The sequence below is a fragment of the Emydura macquarii genome, unplaced genomic scaffold (genome assembly GCF_026122565.2).
Source record: "Emydura macquarii macquarii isolate MOO-44397 ecotype Brisbane River unplaced genomic scaffold, CSIRO-AGI_Emac_v2 contig_2846, whole genome shotgun sequence".
Lineage (NCBI taxonomy): Eukaryota > Metazoa > Chordata > Testudines > Chelidae > Emydura > Emydura macquarii.
In genome coordinates, this window is record NW_027132983.1 from 1,128,897 (window position 1) to 1,141,225 (window position 12,329).

A 12,329-nucleotide genomic window follows, 5' to 3' on the forward strand; every position below is an offset into this window, starting at 1 on the left:
CCAGTTGCAGAGCTAGACCGTGCAAGGGGCAGCACACTGTATGGCATGGATGCGAGGGAATTTGGAGGCGGGGCAGTTGGGGGCACAGTAAGAGGGAAGCACCAGCCACAATAGCCCTGGATTGTGTATGTGCATGCAAATGTGTGCGTGCAAATGTATGTGTGCACGTGTGCACATGTACAAGCAAATAAGTGTGCATGAGTAAATGTGTGCACGTGAGAATGTGTGTTGTGACCTGCATGTGTAACAGTGTGTATGTGTGTGAAAATGTGTGTAAACATGAACTGCATGTGTGTACGTGAGCAAGTTTGCACATGAATTGCATGTGTAAGAATGAGTTTGTAGGTATGTATGCAGGGTGTACATGTGTGAATTGTGTCTGAGTGAGCGAGTGTGCACATATGAATTGTTTAAGAATGAGTGTGTACATAGATGTGAATGGCATGTACATTTGTGTGTCCATGTCAATTGCATGCATGTGTGAGAGCAAGTGTACACTGGTGAACTGCATGTGTAAGAGTGTGTGTGTGAACTGTGTGTGAATTGCATATGTGCGTGATTGTGCACATGTGAACTGTGTTTGTATGAATGAGTGTACACGTGTGAACAGCATGTCTGAGTACACCTGTGAACTGCGTGTGTGGGGGAGGGGAAAGAGCACAGCGAGCGCGTGCCCATGGGTCCCGAGTCCCTCTGCCCGGCGCGCGCTCCTGCCCCCTCCTCCCCCCGGCGATGGCCCCGCCCCGACCTGATGACATTGGCGAGCGCCTGGCCCGAGCCGCTTTTCCTGTCGGAGGTAACTAGGCAAGGCCCGGCCTCCCCTTTAAGGGCCGGACGCCGTTACTAGGGCGGCCGGGGAGGCGCGGAAACCGAACCGCGGCGGCCGCAGAGCGACAGGGAGGGCACGGGCCTGGCCAGCGGCAGAGCGCGCCATGGCCGCCTCCGGCCTGGTAAGGGCCGGTCGCGGGGGCCCGGGGGAGGCTGGTGCAGCTCTTCGGTTACTATCCAAAGCGCGTTGCCAAGGAACGTCCGCCGTGAGGCCGGGGCCTTTTCTCCCTCCCCGCCGGCGCGGCCCGGAGTCGCGGGCGCGGGGGGGGCGGGGGCGAGGTGGGAAGCGGCTCGTTTTGCGGCGCTCGCGCGCCTGAGTCCCTCCCTGACATTCAAATGGGGACGGCGGGAGCCCGGCCCGGCTCAGCTCAGCGAGTCCGCACCGCCGCTGGCTGGGGAGGCGCGGGCCTGACGCCCGGCCGGGCCGAGCCGAGCCGAGCCGAGCCGCCCTTCCCTGCGGGGTGTTTGCCCGACACCGCACTGCATGGTGCTGGGCCTGGCCTGGCCTGACCCGGCGCTGTGCGACAGGCAGCCTGGGGTGTTTGCTTTGTGCGCTTCTTGGACGGTGCAGTCCTGGACCACTTTGAAAAGGAGAGCGACCCGTTTCCTCTCTGAGCTGGGAACCCCTTGGTGTGGAGGGGCAGGGAGGATGACCTGCATTAACGGCATCTGTGGGAATTTGTCTGCTTGCATGTTAAAAACCAGAACGATTTGATGAATTCGCCTTGAAATCCTCATCAGTTTTTAAAGTTGTCTTTGGAGCTTGATTTATTGTTTAGTAGCCCAGTGGGCTAAAAAATGTACCTTGATAGTTGACCTCCAATGTCTGGTGTCTCTCAAATCTCATTAAGAAAACAAATGAGGTGAGGTGTGACGTTACAACCATCCTGCTGCTATTTATGATCTTTCTGTTCTGCTTCTCTTCTTTGTTCCTCCCAACTTTCCTTCCATGTGCAACTGGCTGTTTGCATATATTGTTTCAGTAATTATATGCATACAATGCATACATTATTCAAGTAGTTACACATGCAGTGTTTTTTTTTTTTTTCTTTGCTTCACCCAGTGCTGTGGTTCTATTCTTTTGGAAACCTGGCCTTGACTATTTTGGAGTGGAGAAACAACCCAGCTTTGTCATAAAAATATATGTGTAGTATTTTTATCATGCAAAAGTTACTATTACAATTTAAAGAATATAGGCTAATGTTATTGTCTTTCAGGAGGATCCATCTCTGGAGAGACACTTTAAAGGCCATCGAGATGCCATCACTAGTGTGGATTTTAGTCTCAATAAGAAGCAGTTGGGTAAATTATCTTTTTGTGCTCTGATAGTCATCTGACAATCTCTTCTTTTTCAATGTAATTAAAAGAGCCGCTGTGTTTCTGACTCTATTTTGTAACTATCACCTGCAGAGCACTGAAGTGTTGTTTTCAAGACTGAAGGCCCACATTTTTGCTTAACTTCTAGAAAGGGCATTTAACGTGCGTGTGTGCGCGTGTGTGTGTGTGCGCGCGTGCGTGCATGCGTGTGTGCGCGTCCTGACAAAGTTGCAAGGAGCACTGTGTGTTGCATATTTGTGTGCGTTGCATATTTGTGTGCCTCACTTTACTCTGAGACCACTGTATGGTAAAATTTCACTTTTACTTGGTATGACTAAACCTAGGCTTATTTTCCATCCATTAGTAAGATGCATTGCATTGTACTCAGTTGTCTTTTCTGAGAACCAAATAGAAATTGACAAATGCCTGTTGGCCTGCTACTTAGATTGAGGCCCCTTGTGCTCTTTAGCACAGGAGAGAATTGCTATGTCTTGTGCAGAGGTGGTGAACAAAGAAATGATAGGGCAAGGGTGTCCAATAGACAATGACACAGCAGGGCTAAATGCATTGAAATTCAGTAGCCTAATAGGCTGTCCAAAGGCATATTTCAGTATCCCTTGTCAGGATCCTGGTAACCCACGTAACCCTTGCTCTGAAAATTAGGGCATATCAAAGTTAAGCAAACCCTCCTACCCTATCTTTCTTTTGTTTCTCAGTGGATCCTATATTCTGGTTTTGTTTCCTGTCTCCCTTCCCTTCCTCTTCTTTTTAGGTTCAGGCCAGCAGTTGCAGAGCAAGAGCAGTACTACAGTCCTACATAGCAAGTGCTGTGGGTAAAGCACTTCTATGAATGAAAATGCAGGCAGGAAGACTCAAAATATTTGAGTGAGGTATATTGAGTCAGCTACTGTATGTTCAAGCAACCTGTACACTTCCCATTTTTCATATTTGATTTTTCATATTCTTTAAGCTGAAGAACTGGGCCTTCATTTGATGCCATTTTACTGGGATGTTTACGCTACCTAATGCTTTTAATGATCCACCAATAATAAACTGTGAAATACTGCTTGTATCTCAAAGTGCTGTACGGAGATAGCTAAGCACTATTTTCCCCCATTTCATAGATAGGGAAATTGTGGTACTGCAGTTAAGTAACTTCATCATACAGTGAATCAGTAGCATATTTAGGAATAGAATTCATATCTCTGGAATCTGAGCCCTGTCCTCCAATCCAGATGTCTATAGCTGCCCTCTTTGTTTTAATCTTAATGTTATTTTTATCTTAACCTTAGGGAAAAGTGTTACTTGCAAAAAGCCACTGAATGGAAACGTGTACAAACTTTTCCCCTTAAAGGAACATGAATAATAGAACATCCTGTTTGAAATGGGTCTATGTTAATCTTAAATCACTTCCCAGAAAGGAGAGTTGTTATTTTTGTATTTTAAATGACTGTAAAATAAAAGGCTGTTTCCAGCAAAAGCTTATTGTGGCAAAATACAAATGTAATGAATTAAAATCTTCTTATGATTATGACACTATAGCATCTAAACCTAGCATAAACTAATGTTGTTTTTTTTTCTAGGCACTTTTTATGTTCACCGGAGATATGTCCCACTTGGGAGATAAAGATGATGCTTTAGTCTGTTGACAGGCTAAGATTTTTAAACCATGTAGTTGTTTGTTTGTTTTTTTTAAACCAAGACACAAAAGTTTCCCCCACAAAATTTCTGTATTTTAAGCGTAGGATTAGTTTGAAGAGGTATTTTAATTGTCACTGTTTTAGAGGTTTGCTGTCTAATATTTTTCTGTAAGTTGCCATTGAATATATGTGCCATTATACTTCATAGTAAGTGTCCACTGTGCTACAGACATATAAAACATGGCAGACTGTAGGAGAAGATGGGTGGTTCTATTTTCATCAGGGTTAGTGGCTTAGAGAAGCCTGGGAGCTTTCATTGGAAGCGGTGCCTCAGAAGCAAATGTAGGTAACCATGTAACTACAGGAAAGCCAGTGTCCTGGGGATACAAAGCACTGTCACAAATGTGTTTTCTATATGTTGCTAACTTGCTGGGCTTGTCTGCTTTGTGTATCTGCATTTGGATAATTAACCAACCAAAGTTGTGACTGCTGTTTGCTCTCCAATGGAAATAATCTGATGAAGAGACAGAGTCTCAAAATCATAGAGCATCTCCGCATGTCTGTGTTGCCTTTTATTGGACTATCTCTTACAGTGTTTGTACTTTTTTGTTTTTATATTGTTTACTGCAGTAACAGGATTACATGAACTATCTCTTCATTGAAAGTAGGCATGGCAACCCAAGCTAACAAGTGATGATTCTCGATGCTTGGTTTGAATTGCTAATGAAATATACAATGTGCAGTAGTGCCCAGGATTAACAAAGGTCTTAATTCATTGGAGAGAACTGTTGTTTGAAAGGGCTGAAATCTGTGCTGATCCCTTCAGTGTGTATGACCGTTCTAGTGTTTTTAGAGAAAATATTAATGTGAGTCTTTTTCCTCTAAATTTAGCAAGTGGCTCTATGGATTCGTGTTTGATGATCTGGAGTATGAGACCCCAGATGAGAGCTTATCGCTTCGTGGGTCACAAAGATGCAGTGATGTGTGTTCAGTTTTCCCCTTCTGGCCATCTGGTGGCCTCAGGCTCTAGAGACAAAACGGTCCGTTTGTGGGTTCCAAGTGTGTAAGTATATCTTGCTTCCTAATTTTTTTTAATACTAAGTTGTGGTGTGTGATTTCTTTCAGCCCATTGGCAGGAGTGCTCCAGTAAGGGGTTTGGGAATCAGTTATTTGCTAAAGGAAAGAATATTAGGTGATGCAACAGCCATTCTGCATAGGACTCTTCTGGTGAAGTGAATTTAGTCCTGAAGAAGGTGCCAGCTTACTAACCCTAGAGACTGAAATCCTCTGTCCACAGAACAGGTACAGCCCAGTGTAAGCTTCCTGACACAACTCTACTACTGTACTTAAATACAGGCCAGTTGGTTCCCCTACCAGTTCACATTCCATGTCTCATTAGTCCTTAGCTTTGTGCTGGCACTAAAAAATACAGTGCTGGGCTTTTGTGATGTAGACATCTGTTCTAGGAGCTAGATGCTTGTTGTAATCCACCAAACAATGGGTGGCTTTTCATGACATCTAGTTTTTAAATTTTAATTGCTGACCTAAAGGTAAATAACGCCTTGTTGCATTAATAGCAGAATGATGGTATATGGGTAAAGCACAGGCCTGGAAGTCAGGAGATCTGGATTCTCTTTTTGACGATGTCATGGACTTGCATTGAACCGTACCTTTTGTGCCTCAGTTTTCATCATTTCTAAAACTGTGATAGTGCCCTACCTAACTGGGATATTGGAAGACTTAGTTAGAAGTTTGTAATGTGCTTGGGGATCCTTGTCTGGAAGATGCTAACCATTATTTTTACCATTCCTCTAAGCCATCCAGTCTCTTTGTAGTGTGTTTTAAAATGATCCAAAGATGTTAGTTAGCCAAGAGCAGGCCCATCTATTACTCAACCAGCTGAAATACACCGTAAGTGGCAAAGGCCTGCATGCTACATGGATTCGTATCACACTTCTGTCCGCAGCTATACTTTTTCTACAAGTAATATCTGTTGGACCGCTGTATGGAGCTGAGGAGCAGCAAAGTAGCTGGGTGTGTCTCCCCCATCTTGTCAGACTCCTGCCCTAAACCAGGGAAGTGATATCTTCCCCTTCATGTGGTAGCCAACATGAGGATTCCAGACAAATGGATGGGAAGTGTTGCTTTCTGGGAAGTGCTGCTTTTAAAGACCATAAAGAAACAGTGGATCTGGGCTCCAAGAGAGAAGCAGGCTCATGATAGGTCTCTCTTATTGGGTGTTTGGTTTGTACTCTTTAGCATTCTAAACTAAACTCAGCACCCCAGGAAGCAGGGAAGACATTTTAAAATTAATCCTTTCTATTTTTGTTGGAATGTTTTATGGTTATGACTAATTGTATTAATTTTTAACAACACACTTAAGCCTAAATTAGCCTAAGTCCTAGCTCTTGCTGCAATCTAGAAGTGAATCAGATTTAAAAAATACAGAATCTATTTGCAGGGGAATCCAAAAAAAGATTAGACTTGCCAGAAAAAAGTTTCAAAGGACCCATTTTAAAAACTTATTCATAAACTAATAGGCTTGCCTGTAAATTTTTAAAATTTTTGTTATGTGCTCAGAGTGAGTAATACAGTTAGGGAGGATACATAAATTTAATCCCTGCTTTTAGTGCAAATCTTAATTTGTCCTTTAGTATGGAGGTGCCATTGTGCCTTCATAATGAGTATGTGACTATACAGTAGATCCATTTTACAGTGGAACTGGATAAGGTTAAGCTAAACTTACAGTGAAGCAGGATGAAAATGTGCAGATTGCAATTTCAGTTATAGTGAACTTCGGTTTAGTAGAACTTTTTCCTGGAAGAAATATGACGCATATAAAAACATGTATATTATTTAAAGACACTAGATAAATTACATTTGATTAAAATTTAATCTCGCCGTTCATTCATTTAGACAGGAAAAAAAGGAGTGACAGTTTCTTCTGCATCCAGAGCCTGGCTGCTAATACATGTAATGCTGAAAATAAATTAAACAAAAAACCAATCCATTTCCTGGAATTCTTGGAAGCAAATTTGTAAATTGTATGGAAAAACTGGAATGTTCTCAGAAGGCTGAATTTAAATGAATTGTGCTGGATGATATCTCAGTACCTTGTAGATATTAGTTCAGTGATTTGAAGCTGTATGTATGGTTGCTATCTTAGAAGTGAGCTAGAATGGAAAGGGAATTATTATACCTGTGCCTGTTTTGAGGTAGCTTATGTGGTAACTGTCAGTACTGTTGATTTTGTTTGTGGGTTTTTAATATTATCAGACTGAACTTCTATAACCATACTCAAGGGAAAACATCAGGATTAAGTCAGATGTCTCTTTATTGTGTCAAATTCACAGTTTATTGAAATGTAGTTAAAGGCACTACAGTCTCTTTATTGAGGGGAAGAGCTCAAATGTTCTACTGTATTTGTATATTTAAAAAGCAGTAATGGTAGTCTTGAGTAACTTAGCAAAACATGAAGGTCAGTAGCATTGCTGTTGGCAGTATATGTGTGAGAAGGTCTTGACTTCATTAAAAATGAAGGTAGCTAATTTGGTACTGAACATTTCTGAAATAATGTTTGCATATCTTGCTTTCAAAATATGGATTTTAGCCATTTTGAAATTCATCTGTTCCTTCTCCTTCCTTTTCAGATCTGGCTTGATCCCACTTATCCTGTTCTCTAATTAGTAAGATAAGGCATTTAAACTCAATGACAGGAGGTTCTCAGGAGTGAACCAGCGAGCTCTTATAAACACCTCCCTGGTGAATAAGGGTGTATCTGCTTCTAAAAAAGCTGAGATCTGCACCAGATAGAGAAAGACCTCTTGGTAAAATACTTGGGCCCCAATCCTGCAAACTGTTCTTAGCAAATGGACCTCCATTGAATAAATTGGGGCTACATATGGGTGCAGTTTGTCTGCAGAGAATAAATTACAGGATTGGGGCTTTAGGTTTGTTGTTGGGCCGTGTATACAAAGTTTGCCACTTCACACTGCTATTATCTAATTTAAATATCAGTTGAAGCTTTTTGAGTTGGCAGGAAAAAATAGTTACCAAGAGACTCTTTGTAAAACTAGGGGATGTTCCATACAGCTGCCAGAAACTAGAAGTTTCCTTTCCTTGTCAACCTTTCACACTTGAGGTCACCAGTTGTAGCCACCAGCCTCCTGGCAGATTAGAACTGGATGGAATTTATTTTGGAGCCACTCAAATGGGGGTTTGCTGTTGCGGATAAGAGGAATCTGTCTCTTCCCAGGGCCTGAGTGCTTTCCCTCTGCAGCACCCTTTAGTCCCTGAGAATCCAAGGGCTCAAGAATCTGGCAACAAAACCCTGGTTTTCCAATAACAGCAGTTGTGAGCTGGTCCATTAAATGTTAGCTTTAATGAGGAAACCCCCACCACTTCTCTCTTCAGCTCTTGGCTTGAGCGTTTCCATCTGTTATCTTCACGCTATTGCTAGCCCACTCTACCCTAAGGAGCATTGCAGGATTGGTAACCTACAATGCACATATTGAATCTTGAAAATCTCAGAATTTTGTGCTACAGTTGTATTTGTTTGCCAGAAAAATACCTTTTGCGCTACTTTGAAAATGCTGGAGAGAGGAAGAATTAATTATGTTTAATGTTAAATTATGTAGCTTGTTTGCGTTTTTTTAAATTAGCCTCACTTAGGTACTTTAAAATAAATCAGAAATACCAGAAGTGAATTTGTGAATGTCTCAGAAGATGCCGCATAGGAGAAGTTCAGCTGAATATTATTTTGTGATAAATATTAGACACACTCCCATTTGGTAGCACTGGGTTATCTGACTGTACTTGAAACTTTTCCTTAGGTACCCTTCTTTTTCCTTATTGCAGTGACAGTTTAGACTGATGTCAGCCAAGAATTTCAGCCATTATTGTTGTTGTCTCTATACACTGATGAAGCATCACTGATGTAAACAGTCTTTTTAGCAGAATATTTGATTTACACTAATTAAAAACGTCCTTTTTCTTCTCTGTATAGACACCATAGATATAAATTGTCTCAAGTTCGGATGGGCTTCAGTAACTAAAATCAAAAGAGCAGTTTCTTTTAGTGCTATATTTTTTACAGTTCCTAAACACTTGTCTGCTCAGGATAGGTCAACAATTTCCTCCTAATATAAATGTATCCGGTGCCCATAGAAATAGTGGTTAGAAACACTATGCCTACTGTACACAAGCTTCATGCTGTTTGGAAAATAGTCTCTCCTTCTAGTGCAGCTTAAAAAAATAACTCCCTACTCTTTCTACACAGCAAAGGAGAATCTACTGTATTCAAGGCTCATACAGCAACTGTAAGAAGCGTTCACTTTTCCAGTGATGGCCAGTCCTTGGTTACAGCTTCTGATGACAAAACAGTCAAAGTATGGACAGTTCACAGACAGAAATTTCTCTTCTCCCTGAGCCAGCACATAAACTGGGTTCGCTGTGCCAAGTAAGTACATCCTACTGGCAAAAAACAGTGGTGATGATGTATGCCTTAAAATAAAGAGTGCATTCAACATGTGGTTCTGATATAACAATATTGCATTATGCTTCAAATCAGTCCTGAGCTGAAGTAACTTTTGAACATGTATAGAGAGCCATGTATCTCTGTTCCCCACCCCAGGTAAATGCAGCATCTCAAATTTTTTTCTTTAACAGTTGGGTTTGTGATGACTGGGGGAAGCACATGGAAAATTGCTGGCTGGGTGCAAAAGTTGCAGACCTCTTGAGACACCTAGACAGACTTAAGTGTAATTGTGGGAAGAACCAGTGGTCGTAATACATGTAGATACCAATGACGTAGGGAAAAGTAGGAGGGAGGTCCTGGAAGCCAAATTTAGACTGCTAGATAAGATTTTAAAGTCCAGGACCTCCATGGGAGAATTCTCTGAAATGCTTCAGTTTGACAGGTAGGGCAGCAGGTCTTAATGCATGGCTGAGATGATGCTGATGGGAGAAGAGATTTGGGTTTATTATGAACAAGTTTATCATTTTGGAAAGGAGGAGCCTATACAGGAAGGATGGGCTCCACCTAAACCAAAATGGAATGAGATTGCTGGCATGTAATATTAAAAAGGTTATAGAAGAGTTTTTAAACTAAAGGCTGGGGCAAAGCTGACCAGTGCAGAGGACACAGTTTGGATAGACACATACCTGAAGTGGGTACTTGATACATCCTAGTAAATAGGAGAGGATAGAAGTTGAAAAAGTACAGCTAGGAACTGAAGAGAAACAGTCAAAGAAAGGCAGCTAACTAAATATTGACAAATTATATAGGGGCTTGTGTACAAATACAAGAAGTCTAAATACTAAGATGGCTGAACTTGAGTGCCTGGTATAAAATGAGGAGATTGATATAATAGGCATCACAGGAAATTGGTGGAACAATGGTAATCAGTGGGACATGATGATAATACTAGGGTACAAAATATATAGGAATGGTAGAGTAGGTCGCACTGGTGGGGGAGTGGCACTATATGTGGTTGGGGGAGCATAGAGTCAAATATAGTAAAAATCTTAAATGAATCAAAGTACGCTAGAATCTCTATGAATGGAAATTCCATGTGTGCATAATAGTATAGCAATAGGAATATATTACCAACAACCTAACTAGGATGGTAATGGTGATTGTGAAATGCTTAGGGAGATAGATAAAATCCCCCGTTATTATTGGGTTTTCTGGTTTTGTTGCTTCTCTGTCTGCATGTTGACTGGATGCATGTCATCTCAGGATAGGATGCAGGGTAAAATTTCTAGACACCATTCATGGTTGCGTCTTGGAGCAGCTAGTCCTGGAACCACAAGGGGAGAGGCAATTCTTGATTTAGTTCTAAATGATGCACAAGATCTGGTCCTAGAGGTGAATGTAACTGAACTGCTCAGTAACAACGACCATAATGTAATTAATTTTAACATCCTTGGCGGGGGGGAATGCAACAAGCATGTAGACAAAGGTGATCCAATGGATATAGTGTATTTAGATTTTTCAGAAAGCCTTTGACAAGGTCCCTCACCAAAAGCTCTTAAACAAAGTAAGTGGTCATGGGATAGGAGGGAAAGTCCTCGCTTGTATCAGTAACTGGTTAAAAGATAGGAAACAAAGGGCAGGAATAAATGGTCAGTTTTCAGAATGGAGAGAGGTAAATAGTGGTATCCCCCTGGGATCTGTGCTGGGACCAATAATGTTCAACGTATTCAAAAATGATCTGGAAAAAGGGGTGAACAATGAGGTGGCAAAATTTGCAGATGATACAAAACTGAAACACTGAAGAATGAAGAACCAAAATCTGTTTATGACAAATACAGTATTTGCGGGGGATTAGGGATGTATTTGCAGGAGTGTTGTAAGCAAGACACAAAAGTAAGCAAGACACAAGAATTACTTCTGCTCTACTCCATGCTGAAAAGGCCTCAACTGGAGTATTTTGCCCAGTTCTAGGCATCACATTTCTGGAAAGATGTAGACATTAGAGAAAGTCCACAGAAGAGCAACAAAAATTATTAAAAAAAAAAAAAAAAAAAAAAAAAGAGTCCTATAGCACTTTAAAGACTAACAAATTTAATTTCTGCAGGCATAAGCTTTCATGGGCTGTAACCCACTTTGTCAGATGTTGTTATTAAATGAATTATTAAAGGTCTAGAAAACATGCGGGTAGATTGAAAACATTGAGTTTATTTAGTCTGAAGACTGAGGGGGGATGTGGTAACAGTTTTCAAGTATGTAAAAGGTTGTTACAAGGAGGAGGGAGAAAAATTGTTGTTAACCTTTCAGGATAGAACAAGAAGCAATAGGCTTAAATTGCAGCAAGTGTGGTTTAGGTTGGAGATTTGGAAAAATCTCCTAACTGTCAGGATAGTTAAGCACGGGAATAAATTGCCTAGGGAGGTTGTGGAATCTCCATCACTGGAGATTAAGAGCAGGTTAGACAAATACCTGTCAGAGATGGTCTAGATAATATTTAGTCTTGCCATAAGTGCAGGGGGCTCAACCAGGTGACCTCTTGATGTCCCTTCCAGTTCTATGAGTCTATGATACCCAAATCAAGATAGTTAAGTCTAAAGCAGACTGCACAGGGATCTCTCAAAACTGGGTGACTGGACAACAAAGCAGCAGATAAAATTCAGTTCTGATAAATGCAAAGCGGTGTACACTGAAAAACATAATCATAGCTATTCATACAAAATGATGGGGTCTAAATTGAGTGTTGCTACTGGAGAAAGAGATCTTGGAGTCGTGGATAGTTCTCTGAAAACATTCACTCAATATGCAGTGGTAGTGTGTATTTTAAAAAAAAAAAAAGTGATAGATAATAAGGCAGAAAATATTATAATGCCAGTATATAAATCCATAGTACTCTCTCACCTTGATAATTCTGTGTGCAGTTCTGGTCGTCCCATCTCAAAAAAGATCTATTAGAATTGGAAAAGGTACAGAGAAGGGCAACAAAAATGATTAAGGATATGGAACAACTTCTGTATGAGGAGAGATTAAAAAGACTGGGACTTCTCATCTTGGAAAAGAGACAGCTAAGAGGG

At 41.3% G+C, this 12,329-nt stretch overlaps 1 protein-coding gene across 1 annotated transcript in view; it reads left to right on the top strand.

The window, feature by feature from the left end:
- Positions 1–796: 796 nt before the first annotated feature.
- The window catches only part of POC1A (POC1 centriolar protein A), a 95,118-nt gene continuing 83,585 nt past the window's right edge, over positions 797–12,329 (top strand). The window contains exons 1-4 of the mRNA XM_067568104.1: positions 797–950; positions 2,046–2,130; positions 4,677–4,848; positions 9,064–9,243. Of these exons, the coding sequence (XP_067424205.1) occupies positions 933–950; positions 2,046–2,130; positions 4,677–4,848; positions 9,064–9,243 (455 nt within the window). The 5' untranslated portion in view covers positions 797–932. The remainder of the gene's footprint in view (positions 951–2,045; positions 2,131–4,676; positions 4,849–9,063; positions 9,244–12,329) is intronic.